General features: G+C 34.8%; 1 protein-coding gene across 6 annotated transcripts in view; it reads left to right on the top strand.

The window, feature by feature from the left end:
* Positions 1-15,169, top strand: part of RICTOR (RPTOR independent companion of MTOR complex 2) — a 123,699-nt gene that overhangs the window by 88,651 nt on the left and 19,879 nt on the right. For all 6 annotated transcript variants that reach the window (XM_043599551.1, XM_043599566.1, XM_043599557.1 and 3 more), the window contains 11 exons: positions 1,409-1,544; positions 1,935-2,134; positions 2,386-2,512; positions 2,886-3,050; positions 3,245-3,321; positions 3,771-3,849; positions 9,311-9,420; positions 9,909-9,996; positions 11,140-11,232; positions 11,587-11,693; positions 12,800-13,029. In XM_043599551.1, coding sequence (XP_043455486.1) covers positions 1,409-1,544; positions 1,935-2,134; positions 2,386-2,512; positions 2,886-3,050; positions 3,245-3,321; positions 3,771-3,849; positions 9,311-9,420; positions 9,909-9,996; positions 11,140-11,232; positions 11,587-11,693; positions 12,800-13,029 — 1,412 coding nt within the window. The remainder of the gene's footprint in view (positions 1-1,408; positions 1,545-1,934; positions 2,135-2,385; positions 2,513-2,885; positions 3,051-3,244; positions 3,322-3,770; positions 3,850-9,310; positions 9,421-9,908; positions 9,997-11,139; positions 11,233-11,586; positions 11,694-12,799; positions 13,030-15,169) is intronic.

Consider the following 15,169-nt stretch of genomic DNA (forward strand, 5'->3'; position numbering starts at 1 on the left):
TTAGATTTGAATTATATTATGCCTAATACCCATGAAAAGTAATAATTGGTATTTTAAAGATACATACATACATTTTAGTGGTTGGTATTTAGTAGGTACATGTATACATTTTTGAGTTTTAGTCTTATAGCCCAAAATCATCAGCTAATTCTTTTTGTAGTTTTTTATATTTTGGTTTTAATTTTAGAACACTTGATGTACTTCAGATAAAATTTTCTCAGATTGGGGTAATATCAACCATATGGTAATCTTAACCCTAATGTGTGAGGAGGATGACATAATAAGGACATAGTGTTTCCCTCTCAAAATGATGGCCATTTTTACTGTTCTGCTGCTACGTGCATTTGCATCTGGCTTTGGAGGGTTATTCATATGTCCTCCTTTTTACATTCCCCTTAACCAAGTTGATGCTTTCCACACTTTTTATAAAACAAGCTAATGTTCGTGGCATATGCAGTACTTAAGCTTTGTGCTGCGTTCTAGTACCGTGTGCATTTGTGTTATCCTGAGTTTAGACTGATCAACCACCAGTACTGATCTCATTTAATAAAATGGCCTTCATGTTTTTGAAAAGTTCATGTCCTTAATTATTATTTGGTTGTATTCATCTACTCATAATGCTTAACTTAATATCTATATGTGGAATATATATGAAACATATAAACTTACACTGGAATAAAGAAGCATAGCACTAACTTCTCATACTGCTTGAGAACAAAGATGAAGTCTCATTCAACTTTGTTTCTCCAAATCCTGAGTTTGGCACCTTTATTGGACTGAATTGTAGTGCATGAAATTATATTGAACTAAGTTAAATGGAAGCTTAGACCATAATGTTGAAAGTTATAAAGCTGAAAGATCACTAATTGTATTCATTGCTTTATAAATTAAGTTGCCTGAATTTTACCTGCAACTTTTATGCTTGACCTTTTGTCTAATTGTGAAAAACTGACAGAATTGTAGTATGATACATTTTGCTTACAATTATCTAGTGTAAGATTATTTTATAGAGTCATGGAACAGAGATCGTCACAAAATAGAGAAGAAAGCTTATATTCAGGTGGCTTCTTCATATATATCTAGCCTTATCTTCTAGCTAGTTATGTTATATCTGCATTTTTCCGGCTAGCATCTTTGCTGTCTACTATATCTTTCAGGCATCTCACCATAAAATTATTTCACAAACTGTTCTTGATAACTAAGGTGTTTTTTTGGTTGGTTTTTGTTTTTTTATTGGTGTGTGTGTGTGTTTGCGCGCATGCGTGTGTGTAATGTACCAAATATGTTTGTTCCTTGCCATTTACTATAGTGGTTTAAACACAAAACATATTCAAAATCTTGTATGATAAGCTATGACTAAGTAATTGGTTGGCTTCTTACTTTGTTGCTAATTTTATTTTGGTCTTAGGTTTGTGCGAAGACTACTTTACTTCTACAAGCCCAGCAGTAAATTATATGCCAACCTGGATCTGGATTTTGCCAAGTCTAAGCAGCTCACAGTTGTGGGTTGTCAATTTACAGAATTTCTTCTTGAGTCCGAAGAGGTAATGAGCATTTTGAATATTATCCTGGGCAAATGTTTTTCATTGAATTAACCCTCTTCCTTTTATTTCTGAATATGCATAAGTTGTGTTTAGTAGCATACAGAATGAGCCCAGACCTAGATTTGAATCCTGACTTTGCCACTAGCTAGTTATGTGACTTTGGACGAGGTATGTGCCTTCTAGAAAACCTGTTTTCTTCCTTGTTAAGTGGAAGATAATATCATCTTCATCTTCATACAGCATTGTGAAATGAAGAAGTACTCAGTGATTGGTATCTGTTGTTAGTAACTTCATCATTATCTCTAAATTTTTTGGACTTGATTACAGTTAATTTTTCTAATTATATGCAAAAATGCTTTTCTAATAATAACACAATGTATTTTCTTTTAGGATGGGCAAGGATACTTAGAAGATCTAGTAAAGGATATTGTTCAGTGGCTCAATGCCTCGTCTGGAATGAAACCTGAACGAAGTCTTCAGAATAATGGTTTATTGACTACCCTTAGTCAACACTACTTTTTATTTATTGGAACACTTTCTTGCCACCCTCATGGAGTCAAAATGCTGGAAAAATGCAGCGTATTTCAGTGGTGAATATCCCTAGTTCTGTTTCAAAATATACCTGAACTTTATTTTTAATGTACTCAGAAATGGTATGCTTTTTATTCTGTGTACATGTATTTAGTAAGTTTTATTAAAATACAAAAAAAAAAGAGTTATCTTGCTGCTTTGTTATTCCTTTTTATGTGATATTTATCATTAAATGCTTTTTTGTAGAAATGCTTATTTATATTTTCATCTTTTTTTTTTTTTTTTTTTTTTTTTTTTTTTTTTTTTTTAGTCTCCTTAACCTCTGTTCCTTGAAAAATCAAGATCACTTGCTGAAACTGACTGTTTCTAGCTTGGATTATAGCAGAGATGGATTGGCAAGAGTCATCCTTTCCAAAATCCTTACTGCAGCTACTGATGTGAGTGTAATACAGGCAATAAAACTATATTTTTATAATCAATTAATTCAATAACTCATAAATTTTAGCCAAGAAGAATTAATTATTAATTCTAAGAATATGGGATGGAATTTGAGTTTACTTTAAAATAGTAGTTCCTTCAAGGAACTATGTGTAGTACCCATTTTTTTTCTATAAAGGGGAAGAAGCAGCTAGATTGAGACAAAAGTATTTGATTTACTAGTCTAAAAAAATATATCAAGGACTAGACCATCAATTCCAATTTTCCTGCCATTTTCAAGTAGCAAAACTGCCAAACAAAGCCCAAATTGACGATCCATGGTTTTTTTTTTTTTTTTTTAATTTATTTTTTTATTTTCATTTATCTTTGTAGGCCTGTAGGCTGTATGCAACAAAACATTTAAGAGTATTATTGAGAGCTAATGTTGAATTCTTCAATAACTGGGGAATTGAATTACTGGTGACCCAGCTACACGATAAAAACAAAACAATTTCTTCTGAAGCTCTTGATATTCTGGATGAAGCATGTGAAGACAAGGTGAAGGTTCATTATTTTATAATAGAATACTTAGACATGAATTTTTATTCAATTATTTTAAATTAATTTTAATTATTAAAGTATTCCATTTTAGTAGAAAATTATGTAAATTATAATGTACTTAACACAGGCGTTTTGGAAATGGAGAATTTACCGTCTTTTGCAATTGTTAATTTGCCTAATACTTCTTTTAGGCCAATCTTCATGCTCTTATTCAGATGAAGCCAGCTTTATCTCACCTTGGGGACAAGGGTTTGCTTCTCCTCCTGAGGTAAATATTAAGTAAATTTTTCTTATAGTTGTGTTTTTGTTGTATTCTCTCTAGCGGTATATTTTAAAGCTCAGTTCAAATCCAAACAGGAAGCACTCTAAAGAGTTTAGTATTAACTACTGAAAGAGGTCTATTTTAGAATCTTAGACATCCTTTAATACTGAAACTCTGTCTTTTCATTGTTTTCCTTAATGTTTCTTTTACATTTCTGTGTCTTCTCATGATTTTCATGACATTTTCTTTACTGTGATTGGATTCATATGTTTTACCAAGATTATGAAAATTTATTTTTATTTGAAATTATAGTATAGTTGACCTTTTACTTTCAGGAAGGAGCTGTTCCTAAAGTCTTTTAGCTTCTTAAATATAGTATTGTTTAAGATATCTTAGCTCCTTTAAACACTTGTAGTAAGACTTTGTGTTAAACTATTGCTTGTTTTAATTTACAGATTTCTTTCCATTCCAAAAGGATTTTCCTATCTGAATGAAAGGGGTTATGTAGCAAAACAGTTGGAAAAATGGCACAAGGTAACTCTCTGTTGAATAAGCTTTAATTGGTATGTTTTTATACTAGGAAATAGATTTATGAATTTAGAGGATTTTTCATATCAGTGTTTTGAAACGAAAGAGGTCAAATACTTAAACATTCATATGAAGTCAGGTCTTAAATTTTGTATAATTACTTGTATTTATATTTATCCATTTTTTTAAAGCTAGAGAGCAGTCATTTTATAGTGAACTATTGATTTTGTGTACATTCTATTGAAATTTTGTTTTTGGTTTAATTGATACAATCTACTGATATAATTCTTTTATTCTTGGGTCCCTTAGATAGCCCTTTGAAGCTACGACTAAAACAGTTTTCCTAAATGAAGGAAGAAAACAGTTCTACCAAGCAGATATAATAATCTAAGTTAATTTCGTTTTAGGGTGCTACTTTTACATAATCTGAGAACAGACTTACTGCTGTTTTAGATAATGGGGAAACCTAGGAAGGAGGGAATAATTTGAAGTTATTAGAGAACTTACTAGCTTTTCTTTAGTTGGTTGTCACTGTGGTTGTTTTGTTTGAAGCATTATAAATTGTCAAAGCATCTTAGAATCCCATGGGTAATCAATCCAAATGTAAATTATTTTTAGATTTTTCATCATGTCAATCATTTACATTGTCTATATTGAACCATATTTCACAAGAAGCTCTCATTTAAAAAACTCTATAATTATAAAACATACTTTAGGCATGAAGTCGTTAGTAATTGATGAATTGGAGAATTGAGGTAAGATATGATAGTTCTAGTTCATAAATAGAAGTTATTTAAACAAATTACCGTAGTAAAATCGGTCACCTTATTACACAAATTACAGTATTGAAAATTGCTTAGCATATCTGGTACGGTACTTTCAAATAGTAGGTATAAAATATAACTGCAATCACAAAGGCATGTGCAGTGTATAAGGAAACACAAATGATTCTGCCTTAGGGATTAGAATTAGTGAAAGCAATGTTGGGTGGGCTCAGGAAAGCATATGATATTTGGAATGGTCTTGAGGAGGAGGTAGGTAGATAAGTAGGAAGAAGGGTATTCTAGGCTGAGGGAGCAGAATAGATCTATATAGATTATAGACACTTCAGATTTATGAAGAAAGCTATCTGTATTCCAGTGTAATTGGGGCTAGGATAAGTGTGGACTGGCAAGATGAGGCTGGATTGGTAAATTAGAACTAGATTATAGGCCTTACTAACCACATTATGTCATATTAAGGTATTTCAGTTTTATTGGAAGTGGGGGGATTATTATAGGTATTTAAAGACTAATCATAATCAGACCTGTGCTTTAGAAACATGACAGGTCGCAGGGTAGAGGCAGAAGTTTGATCATCAAAGGTAAAGCCTAGAAATATTGAGACCAGTTTAGAAGCAAGAATTGGTAAGAATGTGAACTCCAGTAGTGCTGAGATTGGATAGGCAGGGTATATTTTCTGAGCATTTTTGAAATAAGATGGGTAGGATTTGTTGACTGATTGTATATAATGAATAAAGAGTCCATCTGACTCTTAAAAGTTTCTGATTTCAATGACTGAGCATGCAGTGGATCACCATTAAGAGATTGTGATTACAGAAGTGGCTTGCAGGGTGAGGATAATGAATTTTGAATATGTTGAATTGGTATTGCTCTGTGGAATGACCAAGTTATGGTATCTAGAAAATGTTTGGAATTGGGGATCAAGAACTCAGATATGTGCTGAAGATGACAATTTGGGAGTCTTCTGAAATCTGAAATGAGTGAGATCACCAGGGAAAATGTAAAGAATAAAAAAAGAAAGAAAAGTGGAAATTGCTCCCTAGCGATTTAATGAGGGGAATAGAAGGACTGTTTTAATGAGGGGAATAGAAGGACAAAGACACTGAGAAAATTGTCATAGAGAATGTTGTCACTAACGGATGCTTCAGGAAGGAGAGGCCAATGATACATATTTGTTAAAGAGGTCGCATAAGATGAATAGTAGAAAATAGGCTGTTGAATTTGACAGTTAGGTCATTGGTGAATTTCGCTAGAACATTTTCATTAGAAAATTACAAACACATCCTGAATTGCAATTACAGTTCATTAGGCAGTAAATGGGCGATGTAAAAATAAAGACAACATAGTCCTCTCAAATTAATTAAGAGAAAAAGAAGAAAACTAACTTACTGATTGCCTACCATTGAGCTTAGTGCTTTTCAGATATTACCTCCTTTAATCCTTGCTTTAATCACAGCAACCCTGTGAAATATATTTTATTATTTCTGTTTTGTGAATGAAAATTTGGAGGCTAAGAAGAGTAAATTTTATCCCAGAGGAGTAGTTTATCCCAGGTCACAGAGCATGAAAATAGCAGAGCAGTGATACTTTTTGATTCCAAACCCATACTCTTTTCCACTATTTTTGGTTTCCTCCCAGTAGCTTATGGCATGCCAACATGAACTAAGTCTGTCTCTTTTTCAAAGTAATCAAACATCCAGGACAGTATAATATTAAAAATTCATTCAGTTTAATTTTTTTTAATGTTTATTTTTGAGAGAGAGAGAGAGAGAGAGCACAAGCAGGGGAGGGGCAGAGGGAGGGGGAGACACAGAATCCAAAGAAGCAGGCTCCAGGCTCTGAGCTGTCAGCACAGAACCCGACATGGGACGCGAATCCATGAACCATGAGATCGTGACCTGAGCCAAAGTCAGATGCTTAACCAACTAAGCCATGAGCCACCCAGATGCCCCCAAAATTCTTTCAGTTTAAAACTTCTCCCTAACACCCAGACCTAATACAGACTTAGAAATCTACAGTAGAGGGAGGATCTGGTTAATCGCATCACTCTGTGTGCTCCTCTCCGGTTTGGGCCTCTTCACCTTTGGAGCAGGAGGAGGAAGAAGGTTGCATGGGGCCAAGAACAGACTTACTCAGTTGGTACAGTTGTTATCTGGGCTATTTAGCTTTGAGTGTGACAGATTTCAAATGTTAGTTCTTTTACTTGAGAGTTACTTTCTTGAATTTCTCCAAGACCTCTCCACTATGGATCTCTCCTTTGCAGTTCCCTTGACTAGGGCAGTAGGCTCCTCTGGCAGCCTACTTCTGTTGCCTCCTAGTAGCTAGATGTCCACCCCTCAATTGGGGTTTTCTTGCCCTCCAGATAGGTCCTTTTGGACAGAATCCTCAAGATGACCCACATCAGAAATTCAGTGCGTTTCACAGCTATAAACCATACCCCTGACCTTTGCTAGTGTTTTCCAAATGAGTGCCCTGGTCAAAAGATTAACCACATGAATATGACTACTCCCGCATAAAGCTCAGAATAGCTGCCTTAAGTAGACTTTTTTGCACTGAGATTTTCATATATACAGGGGAGCATGATAATAGTATAGTGGTAATAGTAGCAGTAATAATAATGATGCTGTTCTATAATGGTATCGTATAATCAAAACCTTGCATTACTGTTACAAAATAAATATGGAACCTAAGGAAAAACATAAAAACAAAGTTTTTAGTGGCTGTAAGTAGAGAGTGAAGGTAGTAACTCACCAAATTCAAGTTGTCTCAAATGGTTTTGAATGAAAAATATCTCCCTGTGCCCTTATTCTGTCATTTCTGAAGGTAATATCTGTCACCAGTTTGTGTGCATTCAGAGATGTTCTGTACATTTATAAGTACATATTCTTTATTTAAAAAATACAAATGAATGGTGCCTGGGTGATTCAGCTGGTTAGGTGTCTGACTCTTGGTTTCAGTTTAGGTCACGATCTCACAGTTTTGTGGGTTTGAGCCCTATGTCAGGCTCTGCACTGACAGTGCGGAGCCTGCTTGGGCTTCTTCCTACCTACCTACCTACCTACCTTCCTTCCTTCCTTTCTCTCTCTCTCTCTCTCTCTCTCTCTCTCTCTCTCTCTCTCTCTGCCGTTCCCCTACTTGCACTGTCTCTGTCTCAAAATAAATAAACCTTAAAATTTTTAAATTAAAAATACAAATGAATTCTATTTACAAGTATAGATAAAGCTAAGTTTTCCCTTAGCAGTATATCTGCCATCTTTTTCAGAGCTACACATGTAAATCTAGCTCATTTTTTTTTTAAATGTTTATTTATATTTGAGAGAGAGAGAGAAAGAGGGAGACAGAATCTGAAGCAGGCTCCAGGCTTCGAGCCATCAGCACAGAGCTCAACCCAGGGCTTGAACTCATGAGCCATGAGATCATGACCTGAGCTGAAGTTAGACACTTAACCAACTGAGCCATCCAGGCGCCCCTAGCTTATTCTTTTTAATGGCTCCATAGTGCTTTCTGTGAATGTACCTTGATAACCACTCCTGTATTGACATTGTTTCCAATGTTTTTTGTTTTGTTGGATATTTTTGCATGTATCTTTGCATACTTGTACAAGTATTATCTATAGGATACACTTTTTTTTATTAATTTATTTTGAGTGAGAGTACACGTGCATGGGGGGGGAGGAGGAAGGGGGGTGGAGAGAGAGAATCCCAAGTAGTCTCCACGGTATCAGCACAGAGCCCTACACAGGGTTCAGTCTCATGAACCGTGAGATCATGACTTGAGCCAAAATCAAGAGTCAGATGCTTAACTGACTGAACCACCGAGGTGCCCCTTTAAGATACATTTCTGAAAGTATAGTTGTTGAGTCAAAAGTATATGAATTAAAATTTGTGATACATACTGCCAAATTGCCTTCCAGAGAGGTCCTACCCATTCCTTCTAACCAGTTTAAAGTGATCTCTTGAAATAAAGATGCAAGTGACTGACTCTCAGTTTAAAGAAGTTAACTAGAAGTTTTCCAAGTTTTAGTTGGAAAAATTTATACATTTGACTTGATTTAAATCAGTGGGGAAAGGGATATGTTTTATCAAAAGGCACTAAATTAATGGTTTAATTTCCCTTTTTAAATTTCTAGTGAATACCTTCAGGGTTTAATATTAAGAGGCTAGTTTTTTGTTTATTCATATTTAATGGGGAAAGTAGTTTAAATAAGATAAAAAACAAAATTATTAACTTACTTATATGGACTCTAAAATATTAATTGCAGATGGGGATAAAAGTATAAGCAGAGGGCACCTGGGTGGCTCAGTCAGTTAAGCATCCAACTTTTGATTTCAGCTCAGGTCATGATCTCAGCATCATGAGATTGAGCCCCATTTGGGCTCTGAGCTGCCACTATGGAGGCTGGTTGGGATCCTCTCACTCCGTCTCTCTCCCTTCCCCTGCTTACTCACTCACTCACTCTCTCTCAAAATAAATAGACTGAATTTTTTTTCAAAAAGCTTTGGGGTATGGTAGAACATTTGCATTCATAATACTTGGTTTTACCCTTTTAAAAATTTCTTAAATTTCCTGAACAGATGTTCATTTTTCTCATATTTATGTTTCCAAGATTTGCTAGGTACCTAACATATTATGAATGTAGTGAATGTTGTTATGATACTATATACAACTACAACAATATCTTCTAGGAATACAATTCAAAATATGTTGACTTGATTGAAGAACAACTTAATGAAGCACTTACTACTTACCGAAAGCCAGTTGATGGTGATAACTATGTTCGTCGAAGTAACCAAAGGTACAGACTACTTCATGGAATAATTTATTGCTGGTCCTCAAAAAAAAAAAAACAAACTTAAAGCCAGTTTGTAATAACTCTCTATTGTTTAAAGTGTTCTGAGTACTTGGAAATTTTACTTCCTGCACTGACATAAAAAAATCTTACAGCATGGCATTGATGGCTGAAAAATTCCCGTGTCACTGTTAACATGCTGAATACCTTACTGATCTAATTCATATACCCTTCATGCTCTTACCCTAGTCTGTTAGTTTGAGGCCAGCTAAACTTAATTTTCTAGAGAAATCCTCATGCTCCTCCACCTTCATATTTTTTTGTATGCCAAGAAATTATATCTTTATCTAGTGCGTTAGTAGTAGTACTAATAAAGTATTAGTACTTTAAAGTAGTGCTTTGTTAAAGTATCTAGTACTTTATTAGTAGTTCTTGTTTTAATTAGCATATTGTAAGTGAGCCGATAGGCATATCAATATTCTTTGTTATACTAGATTACAGCGTCCTCATGTCTACCTGCCTGTACACCTGTATGGACAACTGGTACACCACAAAACAGGCTGTCATTTGTTGGAAGTACAGGTAAAAACATAATTTAATCATTTGAAATAGCTACAGTGGTAGGAAACAATATTGCTGAAGTAGTATCTTTGCAAAAACTTCTCAAAAGCCTTAAAGTTAGTGGCATAATTGCTTTAAAAGCCATCTGTCTTATAACTGATGTAGGCATTCTGTGTTTGTAATCCTTAGACATATTACTGCCTTGCATGCCTTTCCTTTCCCGGAGGTAGGTGTTACCTTTTGCATAGCAAATTGGTTACATAGAGTAAGTAACCCACTGAAAGTCTGAGTTTCGACCTTTACAGTTGGGGAAGTTTCTCTCTTCAGCAAAAACATACTGAAAAAGTGAATTTTGTCATTCTTGTTGGGAAGTTAAACTGAACCTGATACAGATTTAGTTATCTTTGGTGAGCAGCAGACTGGAAGTATCAGTTCCTGTCTGTACTTCCCTGTTCCCCTGTACTTCATGAAATGTAACCGGATGAGTCAAGCAGTTATTCTTTCATGCTTAGCGCACCAAATTTATGGCTGTGAATATGTCTTGCTACTAGGTGTTTTCAATAAATGTAACCTTTTACTTATTTTAGAAATAGATCTGTAAGTATTTGCCTGTGTGTCTTCTGAACAATAGTAATCTAGCAGTTTATGTTCATTTTTGTATTTGTGTTCATCTCAGGAGCAAGTTTTGCATAAATATACTCTGTAGTGTCCTATTTTTATATTATGTCTATGAAGACTTCTGGGGCACATATCTTTATATTAGTGTTTTTAATTCACGAATATTATTTTCTATTTTAAAAAATGATAATTATGGCTAACATTTTTATAATACTAGATACCAAATACTTTGTTAAGCACTTTATATGTGATAATTAAGTCATTAAGCCTTATGAGACAGATCTCTATTTTAGAGATTAGGAAATAAGGCATTGGGAGATTAGATAACTTGCTCAAAGCCACATAGCTAGTAAGTGCTAACTCTAGAATATGAACTCAGAGCCCCTGTACTAATGCTGCTTAAGAAATTTTGCATAAAATTATTTTAGAATTTTAAATATACAAAAGTTACTAAATGCAAACCTTAAATGATAGGTTTTAAGATGCAGTAAGAAAATACATTAAAAACATATTGTTACTCCTATGTTTTTTTCTTTCTTTCTCCAGAATATTATTACTGAACTCTGTCATAATGTTCGTACACCAGATTTGGATAAATGGGAAGAAATTAAAAAACTGAAAGCATCTCTTTGGGCCTTGGTTTGTAATAAACACTTCTATAAGATCTTCATCATTTTAAGATATTTCTAATTTTCCCATTAATAATAATAAAAAAAATCATTTGATTTGGAACTTGTTCTGAGATTAATGTTCTAAGACCCAGATTGTTTCTGCCCATTTTAAATATTTTTAGGCTGGAAGATAGATGATTAAACTATTAGTTTTCTTGCTGAGACAAATGGAACACTGATTTCTGAAGTTCCTTATTTGAGGTTTTTTTTCACATTTTTTCTCCAAGATGGGGTTAATTTTTTGTTTTTAGTAGCTTTCCAAATTTCTTGAAAGTGTTACTCTTCTAAATCGATTTGATATAAGTGACTTCTTTTCTTTCAGGGAAATATTGGCTCGTCAAATTGGGGTCTCAATTTGCTACAGGAAGAAAATGTGATTCCAGATATACTAAAACTTGCAAAGCAGTGTGAGGTTCTTTCAGTCAGAGGGTATGTTATTTCATTCATAAATCTTTCTATTGTATATATATGTTACTGTTAACAAATGGCTGTGAGGGAAGACTATTTTATGATTTAGTCCATTAGAACTGTTAATTTACTGAAAGTCTTAATGATATAAGGTAAAAACAAAAAAAGTGTGGGGGAGGCACCTGGCTGGCTCAGTCAGTAGAGCATGTGACTTTTGGTCTCAGAGTGATGAGTTTGAGCCCCACATCGGGAGTAGAGTTTACTTTAAAACAAAAAAAAGATTTTGGGGTGCCTGGGCGGCTCAGTTAAGCGTCTGACTTTGGCTCAGGTCATGATCTCGTGGTTCATGAGTTTGAGCCCCACGTCAGGCTCACTCCACACCCCACCCCCCCACCTCTTCCCTACGTGCACTCTCTTTCAAAATAAAATAAATAAACTTTAAAAAATTTTTTAAACAAAAAAAGATTTTTAAATGCACTAACTTAAACATCTTAAGGAGCTCCTCCTTGCTTAATGTTATAATTCCATTTTTGTTATTATAATGTTGAAGTTTAGTAACTGGCAAATAAACAGTGACAGTATGTTCAAATATTGCAGTAGTTCAATAGCCCAAATGTTCTAGATTGACCCCAGAAAAGCTAGAATATGTCATTTTTTCCTAAGATTACATTACGTTCTTTCAAATTACTTCACTGAAATTACGATCTATATTAGAAAGGTTTTAGGGGGCTCCTGGGTGGCTCAGTCGGTTGAGCGTCTGACTTCGGCTCAGGTCATGATCTCACAGTTGGTGGGTTCTAGTCCCATGTCAGGCTCTGTGCTGACAGCTCAGAGCCTGGAGGCTGCTTATGATTGTGTGTCTCCCTCTCTCTCTGTTCCTCCCCCGCTCATGCTCACACTCTCTCTGTCTCTCTTTCAAAAATAAATAAACATTAAAAAAGAAAGGTTTTCATGTCATTTACTGCTTCTAAGTTACTCCTAACTCATCTAAATACATTTTTTCCACAATTTTTAATGACTTTAAAAAAAATTCAAATGTACATACAGCAAACTAATATTTTTTGGTTGCTTTAAGAAATCTCAGTTTGGAAATCTAAACAGTTCATTACTACATCTTTTACATACAGGACCTGTGTATATGTGCTTGGCCTCATAGCCAAAACCAAACAAGGCTGTGATATTCTGAAATGTCACAACTGGGATTCTGTAAGGCACAGTCGCAAACATCTGTGGCCAGTGGTTCCAGATGATGTAGAACAACTCTGTAATGAACTCTCATCTATCCCGAGCACTCTGAGTTTGAACTCTGAGTCAACCAGCTCTAGACATAATAGTGAAAGCGAATCTGCACCATCAAGTGAGTATTGTTGACAAGCTTACATGAAGGTAGCTAAAATTAACATTTGCATCTGTAATGTCACAATTTAAATATATTTGTTATATTCCTAATTTACTTTTTTCTAAGATAATTTGGCACTAATGGGGTCTTGGAGAATATATTCTCTTCTCACAACAGAGAGGATAGCCACCAGCCTACATTGTTCTCTCTCTTTGCCTTCTAAATAGCTTTTGGAAAATCCTACTTACAAAGTTAAAGAAATAAGCTGTGTGAGAAGAATCATTCTCGTTTTTGCTTATTCTAAAATCTAACAAATAAATTATTTATTTACTTACCTTCTTTGTTTACATGCTTTGTTCACTCATTTTTCAGATATAGAGATTATTGAACAAGCATGTATCTGTTAAGAGATATTATATTCACATGTTCATTTTTGAGAGAGGAGGTATATTTTAAACTAAATAGTGAAATTATTAAAAGATAGAGTGTCAAAATCAAAGAAAAAACGGTATGTGGTTTTAATCCCTGTGCTAAATGCTGTTAGGCATACAAAATTTAAGACGTTCTTTTTAAGAAAATACTGCAACCTTTGTCAAACCACGGTTCACCAGGTCTAAGATTCTATGAATTATAAGACGCATCAGTATTTTAGTATACCACTAAAAAAAAAAAAAAGAAAAAAAATGCTGCTATTAAGCTAGGACATACCACTGATTGCAAGATGCAGTCTGATTTTAGAGGTATTAAGTGTGAAAAATGTGCATCTTAGAATCAACAAAATATGGAAATATAATATGCAAATTTATTTAGGGTTTCTTTTGCTTTCTTTCAAAATATATTTGAAGTAGTTTATAATTACTCAACAAAAAGTTAAAAATAAAAATAGGATAAAATGTCATAGATGTCATTAGACACCCAGATTGAGTCTTTCACTAGAATTAGACACTGAATTTAGATGAGTCCCTTAGTGCCTAAAAGAAAACAATAAACCTAATTGGTTTAAACATGAATTTAAAATGCTATGACTTAGGGGTGCCTGGGTGGCTCAGTCAGATTAGTGTCTGATTTCAGCTCAGGTCATGCGTGATCTCACGGTTTGTGGGTTTAAGCCCCTCGTCAGGCTCTGTGCTGACAGCTCAGAGCCTGGAGCCTGCTCCGGATTCTGTGTCTCCCTCTCTCTCTGCCCTTCCCCTGCTCATGCTCTGTCTCAAAAATAAACAAACATTAAAAAAAAATTTTTTTTTTAAATACTGTGACTTAAATAAAAAAATAAAATGCTGTGACTTGGTTCCTTGGAAGTATATTTTAAGACTAGGAATTCATTTCTATTGTAATTTGAAGAATAAACTAACAGGAATCTATACCAACTGAGTGAACGTCCACGGTCAAATCTTTTTTATTTTTTAATGTTTATTTATTTTGAGAGAGAGAGAGCACGCGCACGCAAGCAGGGAAGGGCAGAGAGAGAGGAAGAGAGAGAATCTCAAGCAGGCTCTGTGCTGTCAGTGCAGAGCCCAACATGGGGCTCCATCCCACAAACTGTGAGATCATGACCTGAGCCAAACTCAAACGCTTAACTGACTGAGCCACCCAGGGGCCCCTCCTTCTTTTCTCCTAATTTTATCCTGAATACTTGGAGATTTTAGAAATTCACTGCCATTAAAACAAACAATCAGGAGTAACTGGGTGGCTCAGTAGGTTAAATGTCTGACTCTTTAGGCTCAGGTCATGATCTCATAGGTTCATGAGATTGAGCCCTGTGTTGGGCTCTGCACAGTCAGCTCAACCTGCTTGGGGTTGTCTCTCCCTGTCTCTCTGCCCCTCCAGTGTTTGTGTGTGCGTGCATGTGCACACTGTCTCTCTCTTTTTCCCCCTCTCGCCCTCTCTGTCTCTCAAGATAAATAAATAAACATTAAAAAAATAAACAGCCAAACAAGAACACACTTCATGTAAACTGTGCTATAATGAATCCTGTAATTTTTCTTTGGAAATAACCGAAGATCCTCATAATGACATAATTTCACATCTCACTCAAGTTGAGACACTTGGTCTCAAGAAGTTCTTATGTGGCTTCTCAGCAGTTTAACCCTTTATTTTTGACATTTTTTCCCCAGATGACTGTTAAACAAAAAATTCTGGAAATACATCACTAACAGCT

The sequence above is a fragment of the Prionailurus bengalensis genome, chromosome A1, assembly GCF_016509475.1.
Source record: "Prionailurus bengalensis isolate Pbe53 chromosome A1, Fcat_Pben_1.1_paternal_pri, whole genome shotgun sequence".
NCBI lineage: Eukaryota > Metazoa > Chordata > Mammalia > Carnivora > Felidae > Prionailurus > Prionailurus bengalensis.